Source organism: Idiotropiscis lumnitzeri, chromosome 8 (genome assembly GCF_059441095.1).
Source record: "Idiotropiscis lumnitzeri isolate Australia: NSW breed Sydney's pygmy pipehorse chromosome 8, RoL_Ilum_1.0, whole genome shotgun sequence".
NCBI lineage: Eukaryota > Metazoa > Chordata > Actinopteri > Syngnathiformes > Syngnathidae > Idiotropiscis > Idiotropiscis lumnitzeri.
The window spans coordinates 12034195-12054372 of NC_142398.1; the positions used below are offsets into that span (position 1 = coordinate 12034195).

General features: G+C 41.9%; 1 protein-coding gene across 3 annotated transcripts in view; it reads right to left on the reverse strand.

The window, feature by feature from the left end:
• Nucleotides 1-20178, reverse strand: part of pkn1a (protein kinase N1a) — a 36770-nt gene that overhangs the window by 14679 nt on the left and 1913 nt on the right. The window contains exons 1-4 of one of the 3 annotated variants that reach the window (XM_088301692.1): nt 4399-4572; nt 3348-3542; nt 1177-1282; nt 956-1104 (exon numbers count right to left, since the gene is read on the reverse strand). In XM_088301692.1, coding sequence (XP_088157818.1) covers nt 956-1104; nt 1177-1282; nt 3348-3542; nt 4399-4440 — 492 coding nt within the window. In that variant the 5' untranslated portion in view covers nt 4441-4572. Of the gene's footprint in view, nt 1-955; nt 1283-3347; nt 3543-4398; nt 4575-20178 lie in introns of those variants that run through there. The other 2 variants (XM_088301693.1, XM_088301691.1) reach the window with 2 other exon arrangements.

A 20178-nucleotide genomic window follows, 5' to 3' on the forward strand; every position in this document is an offset into this window, starting at 1 on the left:
TGTGGAATCTCTCTGTGTGTGAAAGAGGTTGAAATTTTTTTTTTGTCTTCCATATTTTTACGACCATAGGACGCACCGCATTAAAGGGATTAATCTCAGTTGCCGGTGCGAGCTCTGTATTTAACACATACATAGGGCGCACCCTATTATTGGGCGCAGGCATGTCAAAACATACCTTGTCTTAACATGCATGCACGCTAAAACATAAGCCGGCATGCATGCTAGCGTATGTTTTTAAAAAAGCAAGTGAGTTTGTTTGTACTTTAATGAATGAAATGTACTCACGAATCAGTCCTCATCCACAAATCCATCAAAGTCCTCGTCTTCTGTATCCGAAATGAACAGCTATGTAAGTTCTCCATCAAACACGGCAGGTACGCTCTCGTCATTGTCAGTCAGTCAGTCTCATTGCCGCGCGCCGCCTCGTATATGATGCCGGCTTTTGTGAAAACTCGAACAGCAGTGCATGCAGACGCATTAGCTTCACAGTCGCTTGATCACACAACGCCGATATAGGCAAGTCACTACTCAATGTACGATCACTGTGTTACATCCTAGCAAATAACGACTCAACCAAAACAAAGAACAAAGAAATCCAATTGAGGCAATGAGATGCCTGGTTGGCGAAGTGTTGTGAGTGGAGTGCTTTGGGCATCGTCTGTTGTGTAAAGGTCAATCGAACCGCTTATGTTTCTTACTTGCAATAACATCAATGATAAGACTACGACAGCGGCCCTTTTATCCAGCTTTACCCCGCACATACATACACGTAACTGGCCTGTTGTCAAATGACTGTGGTCTCAAACCGTGACCAACAGAAGATGCTAACACTCTGTGTAATGTTCCCAGTCATTCCAGCGGCGCGCTCATGAAAGTCACACAACATGTACAGATTTTCGGAACTCGGCCCACACATGAGGTGCTGCGCATGATAAGGCACCCTGACCAACAGTACCTTGGTGGATCCATTTGCGTAGATGGGGATCATGTTCTCAACTCCTTGCTTGACTTTGAGCTCAATGTTGAGCTGCCTCTCCAGGGCAGCAATGCGCTCTTTGTGGGCTGATGTTCTGCTCTCAGCCCCGGGAGATTGAGGACATTCATCTGGGGCAAGACAAAGGTTGGAGTTGATACAAGATCGACACAGCATGCAGAGCATTCGTGCGGCTAGCCTACCTTTACTCTCATCTCCTCCTTTCACTACAATGTGAGCGTCCAGTTCTTGGAGTTGGGCGTGAAGGTTATCTAGCCTGCGATTGGAGCTCCGTAGCTGGCTGTCCACCTGAATCATCCAAGCGAGAGAGTTAAAGAGCTTCAGTTGTTACTTCAAAACTTTCTGAAACAAATGTGTTCGCTTGGCCTCAGAGGGTGGGAATCTGTCTCTTTATCTGGACTAACACTGTTGAGCATTCCAGCAGTCATAATTACCATAATTCCTCAGTGTCTGTCTCTCAAATAGACTCTGTGTCCAAAATAGAATGCACGTCATTCTCTAAATTTGTTTTGCCAACATGTCTGCTGCCTACATCAGGGAGCCGCACACTAATTTGATGTGTAATTTGGTGCTGAAGTGTGCTTCCAAGAGAGAAAATAAAAGCCATACTTTTCCTGTCTTTATGCAGGGTCAGAGTACTTTGCACTCACTTCTTTTAGACTGTGAGCGAGAGGCTGACATTTTTTGGAGAATCCCACAGGATGGGAGTCAATTTAACCTTCAATCATGGGATTGGGACGTGCAGGATAAAAGGTTCAGGGAGCGGGAGAGTCCATAATGGTGAGGGCACACCCGGCGGCATTAGCTGTTTGTGCCTGCCGTGAATGGGAAGCTTATCAGAGAGGCAAAGCCCAGATGTTCCACACACACCTTTATTCGGGCATAGTTGTCAACAGAAATGGCGAGCAGTTGCTATTTTTGCCTGAACTGTTGCTAATTTTGCCTGAACATTGGCATTTTCAAGAAAGACGTGAGGACGGCGAGAATGAGAGCAAGCAGGAAGTACGCTGCCATTCCTTCCTATAAACACTGGTGTCGAACTGCACACTAAAGTAAGTATTCATGCTTGGACGGTTAGCAACAGCAGATAAGAGCACACGGAGCAGAACCGTTACCTCTCCAAACATGAATGTTTTACTTCACTGCTTGACTTTAATGCTCATAGTTATGAAATCTAACTTTTGACTTGAAAAAGTGAACACAGAAGTGCACCATTGTTTTATTTCATTTTTTCATTTTCATTTTGAATTTTAGATTTCAAATATCAGATATTTCTGAGCACTGTTGCAGTCACAAACCCACAACAAATTTAGGTTGGAAAAAGTGTGTTTGTTTGTTTTTTTCTGGTAGTTGACCTCCAAAATGGAAGCACTAGGGGAGTGGGAGTCCTTCTGAATGAAAGCAAGACTGAATGGGAGTCGTTTTCTCTGGTATGAAACGGGATCGAATTACTTTTTTTTTTTTTTTTTTACTATGGGACGGGATTTCTTTCGTGGCAGTTGGATGGGACGGAAGTGAAAATCCGCTCCCGTGTCACACTCTACTGTGAGCCCAGGTTGCTTGCTTAGCTCCGCCCCTGGTTTGTCACTGTAACAAAATCCACAGAGGGAAGTGGAGTGAGCCGTGGCACACATGCATGAGGTAGGCCACCAAAAAAATAATTAATTAATTTACAGGGCATGCGCCGGTTCTGACAGGACCAGCACCCAAAAAGGATTACAGGACCCTGAAAAGTGAAGCTTATTTAGCACAAGGGAGGAGAAGATTAGTGATTTAGAGGAGCTGTATTTAGGACAGTGTTTAACTGCGATCATGCGGTGCAAGTCAACTTAGCGACTGGCAATCGGCCAGTAGTTTCCAAAAGGCGAGGAACACAAGGAAGATGTGTGACTGTTTCACATGAACGCAACCAGCTCAGAATTGGTTAAAAAATAAAAGGCCATTATCACACTGAAGCAGATACAATGACGTCATCAAAAAGCCTTATCGGGATTGGTTGGGTTAAACGGAGCACACCTAACAGATACCCCCCTTTGCAGTTGATTGAAAAAAAACATCCCCAGCCACTATTTGCGGAAAGTCTCTAGATCACGAGCATTGGGTAATTAACAGTTTTCCTGCAGCACCCCTTCAGTAAATGAACAAAAAAAACTTCTCTTGAATTGCAAATGAGTAGTTTGTGTAACATCTGAGTTTTTTAAATTTATATTGCTGCATCACAAATCCTAGTAGAGTAAATGATGTATTTTTTGTTTTTTAACAAATCTGTTCTGTGCTCTATTTCACACAAAAAGTACACATCTTCAGGATGATGACTTTTGGGATCATGGTGAGACTTCATGCACAAGCCAACCTGCTGAGCGTTCCTCTTGTCCGTGGTGGCCCTCCGCAGGTTCTCGGCTCCTTCTTTAATCTTCAACTCCTTGCGGATCTCTCGTCGAATCCTCTCGCGCTGCTCGTCGAGGAGCTGCTGCACGCTAGAGTCAGAGAAGTCAGAGTTCTGGTCCAGACCCAGTTGCTCCAGTACTGACAGCCCGCCCGGGTCACTCTGGAGGGAAAGAGAACGAAGATGTAATTGAGGGTGCGATCAAAAAATACAACAACAGGTCAACGGCTCCCACTTTGGTAATGGGAGGTGTTGATGGTGAGTTCGCCAGAGGGGGAAAACATGATGAGCAGGAAACAGCGATGTGTCATGGAAGAAGGTGATGGAGAGGGAGAGATAATGATGGGGGATTTTAGAGGAGAATAGGACAGTCAAGAGTAAAGGAATGCAGATTAATTGTTTGATCCTGCACTCTCCTTATGTAATTGATATTGAAAACCATTGTGATATTCTTTTCCCCATACAAAAATATAGTAATAAGCTAAAGCCAAAATGTGGCCTCCGCTCTAATTTCCACCGCATGTACGGAACTCTATAAGAACTGATAATAAAAACACACACGTATAGAGAAGGAAATTAGATATCAAAAAACTGTAAAGCCTCTTGGTCCAACTATACCAATGAATAGACACCTGGAGTTGAGTTAACAGCTACTATATGACACGCTAATAACTAATATCAGGTATGTAAACAACATTAAGTTTATAAAAGCACGTCACACAACTCTTACACCAAGTTACATTAGCACTGATGCTAACGGTAACACCATTAGAGGTATCCTGATTTAAAAAAAAAAAAAACCTTTTCATCCTTGTCTAAATGAGCAGACGAGCAATAAAAACTGCCACAAAACAGTCCCTGTGAACAAGTGTCTCTTGCTCATGTTCAAAGATCCAACCAACTGCTCGTACCCCAACACTCCATCAGGAACACTCGGAGCGTTAATCACAGCGAGTCCAAATGCAACTTGCCATTACAGGAACACACAAAGCAAACAAACAAGCTGACAAAACGTCACCTCCGAGCTGTCCTCATCCTCCTCGTCGCCATGCCAACACATAGTTTGCCCAGGTTTGATGATCCGAAAACCACAGAAGACCACAACTCCCTCCTTCAGTGCCCTTCTGAGCCCAAATGTGGATAAAATGTGGCTTGTTTGGAGGTGGGGAAACCCGATAAAAAGAGATAAAGAGAGGGAGAGTTAAGTGAGAGGGGAGGGGTCACGGCTCCTGAAGAGGATATCCGTCCCAACACCAAGCGGCTCAGGCCTTTCCTGTTTCCTTTGCAAACTTTGCCGCCGCTGTCAGCAGAGAGAGAGAGAGAGAGAGAGAGAGAGAGAGAGAGAGAGAGAGAGAGAGAGAGAGAGAGAGAGAGAGAGAGAGAGAGAGAGAGAGAGAGAGAGAGAGAGAGAAAAGGGCGACAGACACTCCATACATCAAGAACAATTCCTCAATGTCCAAGATTTTGTAAATCATTTTGGAGATCATTGCAAGGTAGTGGAAAGTCAACACTTGCATCAGAAATCAGTTCACATAGAGTAGCCTTTTTTTGTCTTTGATAAAATCTTGAGGGTGGAAACAAGGGAAGGATGTGTTTTCCAAGTATTGGATCAAAGCCAGTGAGTACAAAGATTAAAGTTGGGCTCAATGTCTTCTTTTTTATCCACATTTACAAACCCCTGTAGAATTTGTAGACACAGGCCCAGCACTTATACAAAATATAATACAGTGTACTCGGGCTGAATGATTTCAGGCAAAGATTTTTTTGCTGCAGGCCACATTCACTATACACTCTAACTTACAAATCTGGACATTTAAGATGCTGTGTAAGGGCTGGTCCAATAAAAAGGGCTGGACTAGGACTTCCCATAATTCTTGGACAAGATAGCAGGAAGTAGTTGTAGTTCCACGATGACGAAACCATGGATGCTTTCTAGGGATTTAAATGCGGATGAGAATGAAAATGCATTTTTTTTAGTTGAAAAAAAGGACCTGGAGGCAAAACTGATAAATGTATGTTATGTTATATTAACATAATACCCGACCTTAAGTAAGAAATCAACACAACAATGAAAGAATAAAATTAACTGGTAAAGATTAAAAAAAAAAAAAAATGTCAATATAATGTGCTTAGCTGGGCTTGGCGATATGGCTGAAACATCCATCCATCCATTTTCTGTACCGCTTCTCCTCACTAGGGACGCGGGGGGTGCTGGAGCCTATCCCAGCTATCTTCGGGCATGTTTCACAATATAAGTATTTCATATTAGTCAATATTGATAATTATTGATTATTTTAACCTATTAAAGAGAAAAACCAATGAACTATTTTTGAACTGTACATTGTTAATTTAAAAAGCTTCACACCTGCAAAGGATTAACTCTAGCAGCACACTTTTTTTTTTATTGTAGAAGAAAATTACAGTACTTCAAAAAACAAAGCGTGGGTAGGTGAAACAGCATCCAGAAATGGAATTCAAAATTAGGTACAACAGCCTGAATTAATGAGTTCAAGAGATGGTTTGACAAGCGGCTGGGTCAAATATCCGACTCATAGTGTAACTTCACAAGCAAAAGGAAAGAAGAAATGACAATTCTTTCCCCCTCAGGTTGTCACCTTACAAAAAGAGCGACAGCTCACAGCACAAATGACACAGCCTGTGCTTCTTGTTAGAGAACTAAAGGAACATTGGGCAAAGCAGCGCTGAGATAATTAAACGCGACAATGTGAGCAGCAGGGAGTGACGCCTCAGGCCGGATTGTGAAGATGTGACCGCAAGAGTGAAGTTAGATGTGTGTGAAAACGCATGTCATCATGGGACCGGATTCTTATGCGTGATGATAACCATTCCCTCAAGATGTGATGCACGTTAAGACCAGGAAAGGAACGGTTGTAGGAGTACAGCAAGGCTACTGAACTCCACCCAATTCTGTGTTATGACAAAGGGTGTGTGCAGAATACTTCAAGTACTCAAATTCAGTGGGAGCCGACGTCATTGAAAATACATCTGTGCCTGCAAGAGGAATGTGTTTGAGGAATGGGTTTGATTCATAATTCATTGATAGTGGATTGAGGTCATGGATGGTTCACTGGGCTGACTTTCATGCATGTGTGGGATCAGATTCAACTCAAAGAATGCTTCTCTGTGATTGACTGACAATCAATCTGCCAAAGTGAGCTGTGATGGATCAGCAACTAGTCCAGGGTGTAGTCTGTCTTTTGCACAGTCATCTGAGATAGACTCCAGCTTCCTGAGAATAAATGAGGTTATGTAGACGGCTGTGTCTTATAATTATGTAGGCATTATGGATTTAACCAAGTGTCAGAAACCTGTCAGAGAGCAAACAATTCACACCTAACTTGTTTGTTGCAAAATGGGCTGCTGTTGGAACTGGAGGCATGTTTGTTTTGAGTTTCTAGAAATACTAGTCATTTGGCTAACATAAAAAGGCACTAAGAACTGTCTTAGTGATGCAAGGTAATGATATCTGTGGAGGAAAATGCTCTGTTGGAGACGAGCAAAACCACAGTGCCATATATGATTTGCTTGAACGACTGAGTTATTTTTTTATATTCAGCAAATATACCCTACTGCCACGCAAGCTATTTAGAAGTGATCTCTGGGGTGTGAGGAAAAAAAAAAATCCTGCACAGAATGTCAAGCTGAATGGCTGCAAGGCATGTAGATGCAGGGAGAGGCAATAAGACCTCCCAAAAAAGATTAAACAAGCCGGAAACGGGAATGGATAGTTATTTGACGACATTTATTTATTTGACTTATTACCGTAAAATAATACATTTGATTTTGTCACTAAAACACAAAGAAATGTTAAATTGTCAGAATGAGGATTTTGTGGGCATCGGGGAGCTGCAGTTTGTCCAACAGACAAGCAGAACTGTGGCGAAAGAAGCAGAGTCTGACAGTCAAACAAAAAGAGAGCATGCCGGGGACAGGAAGAGAGGGAGGAGAGATGGATGAGGCCCAGCTCAGAGGGTCACGGGGTAGAAGCACACATGAGACAAATAAGCACCAGGGGAGGAAGAGATAGAAATGGGTGCCTAGAATTGAAATTAATCAACATCAAGTGAACAAGTCTGGTGATGCTGACGCAAAAGTGATGGGATGTTTTGTACAATGAAATCTCAAGTCAATCCAGGCATTCTAGAGAGACGTTCTGCCCAGTGTGCGAAAGATTCAGCAGAATGCTAAACAAATATACACATTGTTGAGGCCATCAAATAGGTGACTCAGTTGTCAGACCCAGTAATTCTGTAATTGCATGGGCATAGAAGAAGGGCAACTGGTTATTCCAGTGTTACTCCAGTGCTAGATGAACAAACATCCACGTATGGATCACCATCCTACAGCTCTGAGGACTGACGACAGCTGTCAATCATACTCCGGCAGGTACATTAGCCCCTTCTTTCGATAAGAAGTAACAAAAGATCTGGAATTGTGTCAACAGCGAGGTGGGAATGTAAATACATCAGCCTCGTGTGCCGAGGAATCGAGGATTTATTTTTGCGAGGGCTTGGGCAAATTCTTACCTTGGATTTATGTGAAGGACACCACCTAAGAATGTACACGTGTGATGGCCCTTTTTTTTTTTTTTTTGGAACATATCAGGCTATTCACATATCAGGAAGATGAAAGTCTTGGAAGCATTAAACTGCCTGACAGGACGCTAAACCTGTCAAGATAAGGAGTTAGATAACGCTAGTTATAAATAGAGGACTCTGAGGTTAATGAGCATAAACAGAAGGGGAAAAATCATGACTAGGAAAGAAAGACAGGATATTCTTTTTCTGTGTGTGCTAAGAGGACATTAGTGAGGCCAAGTTAAAGGGTGATTGTTCTGACAGCTCACGTCGTCTCTGCCTGAGGACGAGCTGCACCACGAAAGGCGACAACATCAACTTAAAGAGCTGGAAACGGGTCGGCGCTGATGATTAGCCTGTAGCACTGATATGATGTCAGCTCGGCTTTGTGTCTCTCCCCGTGCAAAGGAGAATGGAGTCACATGTCAATGTCCTGTAGAACAGAGACTTCTACCTCGAATCCAAACAATTGATGTTGCATACGAGTACGAGAAGGCAAATGTGACTGATCACTTTTCAATGTTTGTGCGGGGTCACAAAGGGGAAACATTTGCAGGCATTCCTGAGACTTCTAAGTAGTGACGCCAGGTAAGCAGGCGGTAAATAAGAAGAGGGAGGGAGTAAAGGAATGCCAAATCAGGAAACCAGAGGAATTCAAGAAAAGTGAAGACACGCTATATGGACAAAAGAATTAGACAGCAAGCAATTACCACTATTGGAAATACAAATGTAAGAAATTGTGAAGTCAGGCGACCTATGTGCAGAGTGCATTTAACCAACAACAATGTGTGTTAAAACTGTCTTGAAGGAAACATGTAATAGTTGTACCTTGAAATAACCATAAAATAACCCGACCATGAACAAAAAAAATGACTAACTTTTGTAATAAGCCACATCGTACATATGGTTACCCTCGGAAGGACATGATGACTGTGAACCCATTTAATGTATGATCACCTTATATTATTTCATATACGCAACTAATTCATGATTTACTAGTTTTGAAAGGCAGTAAAAAAAATGAAAATCTTGTCATACTGCTTTTCAATTTATTTTAAAATTTCCCATTAATTCATAGTACACCATATTGAAAGCGCTTTGTTACAGATCCAGCTGTTGTGAAATGCGCTATATAAATAAAGTTGTATTGTATTGTATTAAAAGGGGGATTGACGACAAAAGAAAGCTTGCAAAATGTCAATGTCATTACAGGTTGATTACATTTCAAAAAGACAATTTTCAAGTGTTTATATTTTAGGATGAAACATGAAGTTGACGCTCATAATTTGTCTACGCAGGCCACATAAAAGCCCCGAGCCTTGGATTTATATCTGAGGAAGTTGTTTCATCAACCCTCTACCTTCCACTGCGGAAGATTGGTTGGGGAGACACCAGTGTTTTTGAAACATAAGTTTGTGGTTGCAGTAGACGGTAACTGTTGCCTTAATCAAAGAGACAGTACGATACAATAACTATCATAGAAACCTTCAGACAGCGTGTTGCCATGTAAATAAGGTTTGATTTTCTGATTTGATTTTATTCTTTTACCATATTACAGACAGTCGTGAATAGGTGCATTCTCTCAAGAAATCAGAGGCTAGATTCCAAAAACAATCACAAATGAAAAACCGCAACTATGGATCGATCTATGGTACAAGCTAGCATGTAGAGCAGTGCTGCAATAAACCCGAATCAGGTGACACCCAACTAGCGTATATGTTTTCTTTCACGAAAACAATTCCCTAGATCCTGACCATGTCTTTTTCCCTGCTGAGGCAGAGCAGAGACAGCGAGGAGCACAGGGAGTGATGACGCCGCCCCTCCCGTGAGAGGACAAAAGAGCAGCCTGCAAACTGAAGGACGTGTACAGCCTGGGAGAAAAGACAGGTGGTCGTAGAAAAGCTAGAGGGGGAAGGAGAGAAGCAGGAAAGGAGGGTGTCAGCACCAGAGCCCAGTGACAGATAAAAGGCCATGTGAGAGGACGCTGGCAGTACCGACAGACATCAGACAGAGGACCAAAGAGACCTCATGAAAAGATGATTCAAGGCTATACATGACATCAATGTCCAGACTCCCAGCAGGCAGTTGTTACATTGCGCAACGTTTCATGGCTAGTTTCCTTTCTGTGCGACTCTTGACTGCATATCACAATCATAGCATTGTACTAAAATGATGAAAGAAAAATGGTCTTGTAGCCTTGGCCTGCAGCAAACCTACGGCCCGACTTCGAGTCACGCTCAATGTTCTGGAGAGCAGGAGAGCGCGTGATGGCCGGGGTGAGAGTGGGAAGGATGAGGCCTCAAGAACCAGACACGTTTAGGAAGAAATATTGAAAATGCAGCAAGATCCCAATTTGAGGATATGCTCATCATCATGCTGAATTTCACAAACTAATTCTCAACATAATGCATGAGATAAATCTCAAAGAGGTTTTAAGGCTGCTTTTGAAAATGGACAGCAAAGGGGCTTATCGAATATGGATTGGAATTGTTCCATGGTTTGGTGCATTTATACGGAGACTAGATAACGCACAGAGGGACTCTTATTTATCATCATCAGTCATTTCGGACAACGTTAAGAAATCATTAAGGAACTTCTTGAGTCAGTTGGCTACACTGAAAAAGTCCTACTTTTCAGTTTTTATTTGAACAAAAAAAAACAAAAACTATTGTATACATTCTGTTCCACTTCACGCTTGTTTCCTACTTGGTGTTCTTCACAAAAGGAAAATCAATCAAATTTTAAAACTATGTATGAAACCTGGAATGTGTCAAAAGGTCAAAAAATTAAAGAGGGGGCTAATAGTTTCACAAGGCCCTGTATATTAATAAATTCAATCTCAACGTTCTTCTTCTACTCCTTCTATCTTTATCTAACGTGTGCACCTCCCTGCATGCACGGCACCACACTGCTTCTAAGAGGCCATGTTGCAGCAGGAACAAGAACGATATATTTTATTTTATATTTTGCTATTATTTTAATATATAAAGTTATTATATTACTTCTCGTTACTTATTTATTTTCCTGTCCATCATAGCTATATTTGAAGTTAAGTTTTGGTAGTTGAACAATAACTACGTTTCGAAATGAATAAATTATATCAATTAAAATAATTGTATTTCCCAGAATAGCCCAGCCTTATTACATATTCGTCTCTCAGTGACAGCCCACTCCGGCCCATAAAGACATTGCTCACATTGAGTGTAGCTGGAGTTATGTAATTATTTAACATAACCTCCTTGGCAAGCTTTTTCACTCTGACTAGTTTCTCTTGCCGGACCGGTCATGCATGTGTGTCATATCAAGTTAATACAATGGTGTGACTTGCCTTCTTTTGTCATTTACAATTCACCACCCACAATTCATGCCTAATCTGACCAGTTTGTGTTGCTAAATTAGATAACTGACAATTTCTATCAAAATCGAGCCTCTGAATTAATGGGAGGTGGAGAACATGCTCAAGGGATTCAATTCATGCATGTCTAAGTGGTTCTGTTGTATGCGTGCCAACAGTTGTAAAGACCAGTGGAGCAGGATTGCGTAGTGCATGTGTGTGTTTACAACACGTCATTACAGAGCCAGTTTGAGCACCAAATAATACCATGTGACAGGTGTCTCCTTGTGCAAAAAGAGCAACAAAAATACCACACATTGATACTTATGTGTAAAGGTTATCATGTTACATAATTTCAGTGAAACCCCAGAAGAAATGTTGATGTTTAATTCTGGTAAATACAAGCATCTTTGCCTACTAAAGATGATCATTTGATCACAGAACAACGGGACATATTCGCTGCTGTGTATACTCAACTTCGCCATCACTGTTGTGTTAGAGCGCATTTGTCCCTTTTTTTGATTTTGATAGGATTTTATAGGTTGCACCAAAAACTGCTGCTCAATTATCTGATTGTGAGACACTGGTTTGCTGCGTGAAACAGTTGCAGCAATATACCGGTTGGCTGGGTTTAAGGTTTCTAATTTGATGGGATGACCGCGGGTTGTGTAAACTATTTAAGGTTGATTGACTACCGGCTGCCTAGCGGAAGCGACGGTTTAATTCAATAAAAAGGGGAAAAAGTGTTTCAGTCCATTACCTAAAAGCCAGATATAATTTGACAGCAAACGCTCTGTTAATTGTCCCATGAGAGAGGCTGGGTTCAGATTCAATAATAGCGACAAAAAAAATTTGCATTTGCAAAAAAATTGTGCATTTACATTGATTTTAAATTTTTTTTTTTTTCAATTTTCGTCTTGTTTTATACGTTTTCATTAACGCTTACAACCTTGGTCGAGAAACAAAATGATGCTGCAAGCCGGATTTAAACCCGGGCCTTGAGTTTGACACCTGAGCATTACGGGGACTCGCATGGAAATCTTATGGTTGAAAACAACCAGGTGTGTGCGTGTGGTCGGGTGTACATAAATCAGCTATGAGCTCATCCTGCTGACGGCTATTTCCGTGACAACCCTGTCCCTCTTCCAGGTGAGGCAGCAGGAAAGACCAGCACTAATTACTTTCTTCCCCTCAGTTATGTTGAACAAACAGGCGAGTGCCGAAGCTGGTGGTTGAAAAACGTGACGAAGACAACGCGGAATAGTGACAAAGTTGCATGAATTCTTGTGTCTTTCTACAGCGCATCATGTGCTTCATTTAGTTGCACTATAAGACACCATTTGGAAAAGAAAATCAAAAGTAACAGGAGCCAGAGGAAGAGCATATTTTTACACAATCTAGTAAAAAAAAAAGATACACAATTTGTGTATGGGTTTCACCATTCCCTTTTCAAATGGACCTGTAAAAACAACGCAATTTGCACAAAAGGCCAGCGTCTGGCAATGTGACTTTTTGAACAAACACTGCATACATCTGCAAAGCCACAATGCACCAGCGATGTTGCAACTTTGCTAGAAACAGCAAAAATGCAACTGCAGTCTTATGGTTGATGTGATGGAATTGCGCATCAGACTGACAAGCCTCAAAAGTAAACAGTCAACAGGCTTACTGATTTAAAATAAATAAATAAACAAAAAATAGCTCCGCGCTGTCCCCGGTAATCCCGAAAGTCATTTATTTCGCCGCTGTTTGAATGCTAGGCACCAAGCTATCTAGCGCCGCAGCAGTATGGGCTTTATTTGTACGATATGCAAGTCAGTGCACAGCAGAAGCAACGAGCTGCGTGATGCGGATCGTCTCCTCCGTGGAGACAAAAAAGGAGTCGCCAATGGACCCACATTATCTCAGTTGTTTTTTTCCCTGCGCGTTGGGAAAAGTTGTGGAAAGATTTATCTTGGTCTCATTTTTTACCCTAAAAATAACTCACAAGGGTGGCACGGTTAACGACTGGTTAGCCCGTCCGCCTCACAGTACAGAGGTGTATAGTTTGATTCTGGCTCCGCCTTCCTGTGTGAGTTTGCATATTCTCCCTGAGCCTGAGTGGGTTTTCTCCGGGTGCTCTGGTTTCCGCCCACATTCCAAAAACATGCATGGTCGGTTGATATTGAAAACTCTAAATTGTCCTTAGGTGTGAGCGTGAGTGGTTGTTTGTTTATGTGTGCCTTGCGATTGGCTGGCAACCAGTTCAGGGTGTACACCGCCTATTGCCCAATGACAGCTGGGATAGGTTGCAGTATGCTTGCAACCCTCGGCTTGGATAAGGAACGGATGGAAAAGGCGCAAAATTGAACAGGGTTGTGTAGACTTTTTAAAGCCATTGCATATAAATAAAAAGTGATTCATTTCATCCTCTTGAAAATATTCCTTCTTTGACAAAAAGGGTGTAAAAAGGCAGCTTTAGTGCTTTAGTGTTATGGCTGAGACTATTTTTGCATATCTGTGTTAAAGAGGCTTCGGTTCTTACTTTAGAATAAGAAACAATGCAATAATTTCAATCTGTCATTCCAAAGCCATTGTGTTTACTCGTGTGTCCTCAGTGCAACTTGATCTGCACACACACTGCTGAGACGAGGGACAGTTTGTGGGGACTTTTTCTTCCCTAAAGCCAATTATATAAGTCACAACCTCACGCACAAACATATATGAAGTGCTGTGAGTATTTTTCTGTATCTTTTAGAAGTTATTAAAGCATTTATACTGATTAACTAGAGTTACCATATCTATCAATGTGAATATGATACGACAACAATGCAAACATTTTTAGTACAGTTGAAGATGTTAAGCGATTTGGTAAGGGAACCATATTTAGCCTGCAAGAATTGTTTGTAGGACCAACAGGCCTTTTCCTTCTAATTATCCCCCAGTTGACGACAGCTCTTGAGGTTCAACCCAAATGGGAACACAAAAGCGCTGGCTTTTGTAGGAGCGATGGGGAAGAAGCGAGAAGGCAATAGTTGTAGTTTGGAGATATAGGATGCCAATGAGTAAAGAATAACACAAGGGCTTCACGGTCGATCACTTTGCTCAAAACTACTCATTCACACGACGGTTTGATTGAGATTATCACTGGAACTGAAATATGAAATGGGTGAACATTGACTGTAAAATCCTTTAGATGTGTGTTATTCGGTTGCTGCACAAACACCGTCTTGTTTGTGTGCACAGGACTCGGCTTGGCAGTTTCTCTTTCGGGATAATAGACAAAGATAAACCAGCAGCTGCAATGGAGGGGTGTTTGCTCTCGTCACTGAGCTGTGTTCAAACTGCAGCATTTTGGCCCAGGAACAGGTGGCAGGAATTTGATTTGGATTTGATGCTTAGGCAATATCTGCTACAAAAAAATACATTAAAAAAAATAAAACACAAAAACTACTCATAAATCTATCCACACATTATTTAAAAAAAATGCACTTCCTGAACCTCACTCACTCACAAAGAAAGCACAACAATAATTTGTACGTCAAGTTGACTTTTGAGGTCTACATTTTTAGTAAATATGGGCTGATCCCCAAATTGTTGGAAATTGGTGGTTTGTGGACTGTGGACCACACAGGGGACTGGTGTTAGGCATGCCTACCAGTTCTGAGGTATGGGATTTGAATCTCGGCTTTGGCTTTCCTGAGTGAAATTTGGATGTTTTCCCTGTGCTTCTGTGCGTTCTCTACTTGTACCAGTGCTGCATCCCACAATCAAAAATCATGCATATTACTTAACTGAAGACTCTAAATTATCCATAGGAGTGAACGTGAGTATGAATGCTTGTCTATATGTGCCCTGCAATGGCCACCAGTCAGGAGTAAATTTAAGGGCTCACAATTGTTGCATGACAAAGCTTCTTTCCACCAAGATGCACGTGCGCTCACATTAGCAACTGAGCTTTGTGTTTGTCGAGTCAGCTCTAGGAAAGCGTGCCTCGCTTATCCTGTTAAGGTGGCCCATTGTTTTGTTCAAGAACTTTATACCAGTCGGTCCCTGCTGGGGGAGGGGGCAGGAATCAATGGTGTAAGTAAGAGGATGAACAAGTTAAGTCAAGGGATGGCCTTTGTTTGCTGTTTCTTTACCAGCATCCTGGCAAAGAGAGCAGAGCGTCAACGTTTTAACAGCACGACAGCAATGGCGCTGGGATCGATGCAAGTGGCCCTGGGCACTACCATAATGAGGGAGGGTCAAGGGTCAAGGTATGTCAGGGTGCAAGGCTACTGGTGTTGACATGTCAAGCCTGGCCCCACGTGAGAGGGAATTATTGCTGTTTCATGACATTGCAACAAAGATGTACGCAGAAATAGGGACAAATTTTCACCTGCATGAATGAGTTTGGATGAGCACTAAAAAATTCTCACTGGTGGATGAGTGAGCTACTTCCATCAGAGGACTACCGCCTGACACATAACAAAACAGGGTTCACTAGCAAAGGGGGGGCAATGGTATGGGCAGGGCTAATTAGACTTCAGCTTGGCCGTTGTATCGCTGTGATGGCTCTCGAGTTTGGCTTCCTTATCTTTGGCACTCTGTGGCAGAGATAGCTAGTTGAACCCAGTTTTAAGACAATCGGGTCGCACATTGTCACATGGGCTAAGCAGAGCCACCATCCTCTGTGGGGGCAGCTAAAATGGTATGTGAGAAGGAATCATTTTGGACAGATTAGACTTTTGTCCACATCTGGAAGAAAAGGGTTACACCGATATGTCTCGATCTTTCTGGAATCCATTAAATAGTTCAAATGAGAGGATACACTCTGCTGGTAGTTACAATTAGTATAATATTGCGAGCATTAAAGATAAAAGGACCTGTGCCTGTGAAAGTTTCCCAGAATTTTTCAAATGGTGCCGTGACCCAGAACTTAAAGATCACTCAGTTTCCATCCGGAATGCAAGGTAATATTTCTGTGCGGTCACATGAAGTATACGATGTTTTAGAGGGGGAAGGAAGGGGTTGTAAATACCAACCAGGACGCACAAAAACAAAACGTTTAAGGAGAGTTTCTGAACATTAACTGTCACACATATGAGTGTAAGAGTTGACTTGATGGGGAACCAGATTTGGTTGGTCGGCATGTGAGGGTGTGGTCGCCACCCGCGTCAACCAAAGGATGTGGGGAAATGAACTGGCAGTGAACTGAACGTGATCTAGGTTGCGGGTGTCAGACAATAGGTGCTATTGTACTGCTGAGGCTGCAGAGCGCCGGCAGCGTCGGCATAATGCCCTTTAGACACTCAACCCTCGGCCCTGGGGGCCAAGGCCATGTGAGGCTCAGAGGACACCCCCCATCGAACTAATACTGTACTTTGAAAAGCGCTCAGTTGTTCGTTGGGCTGAACTCATTTGAAATTGTGCAGAAATTAACAGCTAAGTAGGATTTGGACCCAGTGAAGAGTTGTTCTACTGTTTATTGACATGCTGGTAGTGCCGTGGTACATTCGACTGCATTTCAAGCAGGCGGTGCAGGTTTGACTCCCAGTTGATGCACCAATATTCATCTGGATAAAAATGATCATGTTTCACCAGTTTTAATACAGTACGATACTTATGAGGGCAATATTTCTTGTGCGAAAACTATGTTTGAAAATTGCACTTACTTTCATTTCAAACGGGGAAGATAATTTGAGATGCAAGTGTTTGCACAAACCAGCGTGACCACAGAACAAAAGGTTGCAGAAATATCCCGCTTTAACTGAGTTCGATTCATTTCTATGCGTTTCCATTATAGTCTCACAGTATAAAGAATTTGCTTAAAAGTTGCTAAAATTGAGAATTGTCACTGTTTATGAAGAGAATGGCAACAAATCACCTTACATCATGTCTGCACCCTGCTAGTTCAACAAAAACATAAGTACTACTTTTTCTTGATAAAGACTTTACTTTAAATCACTGAATTATGATGGAAAGGGTTTGTTTTGCGTTTTTACAATTAGTGTCCGCACACATCACTGTAGTACACTGTTTCATGGTTCTATTATTTTATTTCACTGGTGAGTTTTACCCTGTGCTTTTGTTCAAATGTTAAATTTGCTTAGCAGACGCAGCCTTCAAGTCTGCAAACCCTGAAGCAGAAATGCTATTCAACATTTACTATACTGAGGCAAACCAAACTGAATCACAGCGTTCAAACAAAAATTATAATTTAACAGGAATTTATATTGCTTGCGTTACTTTCTTTGATCAGTTCCACACAGTTGCATGGCTATGATTTCACACAGTTGGGGTAGCCGTCGTAGCTTGCACCATCTCTGCCACACAACAAGCAGCGGAAACTATTTGGGCAGAAGCCTGAAGTGCACGGTACAAATATGGATGTGTAACGGAATCTAATGCACCTGCACTGTCAAATGAGATCCAAGACAAGAGAAATTACAAGCTTCCTTTACATATGAGCCACGATTCCAAATTATGCAAGTAGTACAAACGTAATACATTCTTTCGAGGGCCAAACAAAACAAAAGCATGTAGTTATTTAGAAGATTCATTTTGAAGAAGTGATGTTGTGCTTCAAGTCTAAGTATAGGAGAAGAAAAAAATTGTGTTGAGAAATTACATCATATGATTGCGAGTAAACGGTCCTGTTTGACTGGATGTCAGCCACCGGAATGAATGAGAAGGTGATCCGTGAGCATCTTCAGGTGCTTAACTACTACTTGAAGCTTTGCTGTGGATTGTGCATGCATGTCTGCCCGTAGGGCAGAGATGTCAGAGAAAAAAAACTACTGTGTGCATAGCTGTCTGCTTATGTCATGGTATGGCCTTGTAAGGAGTACTCCAGTGCATTCCCCAGAGGACTCGATATCGGTGCGAACATACCATAGGAAAACATTGTACACATGACGCACACAAAACGGCCGCAAATCCATCAACCTAATGTACTCGCTCGTTTTGTCATATCCCCCCGAATATTTTATGAGGACGTGTGAGTTGTGGGGGGGTTCTACTGGGGTGTGTTTCATTGTGCCTTCCTGTGGGGGCAAACAAATAACACGTCATGGGAAAGAGTACAGCCAGTGAGGGCTTAAAATTAGATGCTGTGAATCTAAGTGAGATTTATCAACCTGGGGAGTGTAGTGTAGTGTATACAAGATTTGGTCTTTCATGTACGGTTGATCAATAAAAGTGCAGTCATGTTTCCCACCCAATAGCATGACTGGGGAAAAGCATGTAGACATAAATTACAAATATAAATATAAAATACAAGTACAGTGGAACATGTGAATGAACAGGAAATCATGCTCAACTGTAACACATCGAGCACTTGAGCTTTGTCCTTTGCCACCAATCCTGATATTTACTTATCATACTTCCCTGTGGCCTGTTATCGTCCTAGAATTATGAACAAAATAAGAGAGGAACTTTGTAGGGCTGCGTTTCCAGATCATTTCAGTCCTGCAAAGTTTACTGGCTTCCTAATGGAGGTTTCAAATGAATGACCTTGGGCCTACACTGGTTGGTAGACAACATCCATTAGGCATTTTTTTCCAACACTGGTTGTTTTACATGGACCAATTGTGATGGAACTACATCCATGCCGGAACTCTTCTGTCTGGCCTAGAGACACCACGGCGTCAAAGCAAAGCGTTAGGATCTCTTCAAGTGGAAAAGTCACCCGACAAGAAGCTTTTAAAAACAGTCTGATAACAGCCCAGTATGTCTGAGGCATAATTAAACTCAGATGGTCTCATTTTTACCACCTGCCACTCCACAAACTCGACTCATGTGCTCCGGATGCAAATAAAAACAAAGGAAGCCCTCATTAACTCCTGTGGAAGAACTGTCCCACCTCCCATGTTGTGAACATATACTCAACCATGAGTTGATGAAACTGACAGTTGCATGAAGACCAAGATACAATGAATCTCTTTTACCAGTATTTAAGATGAGTGAATAATACCTTGATATTCTGGATTTTACCCAAAGAAATGCTACATCATTAGTCTTCAATTAGATCACTCAGCTCCAAACTGAACACCTGCACCAGAATTAAAATTGCTCCCTGAGTTTTGTGGCCATCACATTATGGTCAATCCTACTAACAAATGGCAATGAAAACATAACCTTGCAAAAAGTTGTGAGATGATACAAACAACGTTTTATTTCATGGTGTATGAACTGATCCATCACTACGACCGTCCTCCTTCACTAGTCCTCAATTGGCTAGCACCAACAGTGCAATGCAATGCTAATGTGTATCCTGTTTCATTCCTCCAGAGAATGACATACAACTTCCCCTTATTGCATCAAGAACGCAAGCTTGCCGAAGAGACAGACAAACTTATTGTGCAGTCAGATGGGTGACAATTGTAGCGAAGCTTAATTATTTGTTGCAACCCCATGCTTAAAACGTCAACACATACATTTTGAAAATGTCATCGTGCCATGGAGGAAAACTTTGTGGAATGAATGAGCATAATTCCGCATTGTGAACTCTCTTAGGAGAAGATTTACTATAAATGTCAAGAGGACTTCTTGTTGCAGGTGGTGTTTTCTGTGTAACTATCACCAATTTTTCTGTAAAATGAAAATGCCTCAAAAAGGTAACTCCAACATTAAAGTGGTCATGTAATGTGTGCTCTCAAAACAAACACCACTATTGTGGCCATCTTTGCTCCAGCTATTACCACACAAACCATCAAAGTACAAGCATTTTTAGTCAAAACACTGTACTATGTGTATGATATACACTTGCTATGTTAAAGTGACTGAACCCTATGTGAGATCTGCATCCAGGTCCCAGACACGTATGTGTCCTACAGTAAATTACTAAAAAGAAACAAACTATTTCCAATTCAACTGAGTGCCCAGGGTTCCTCAGGACACTGTA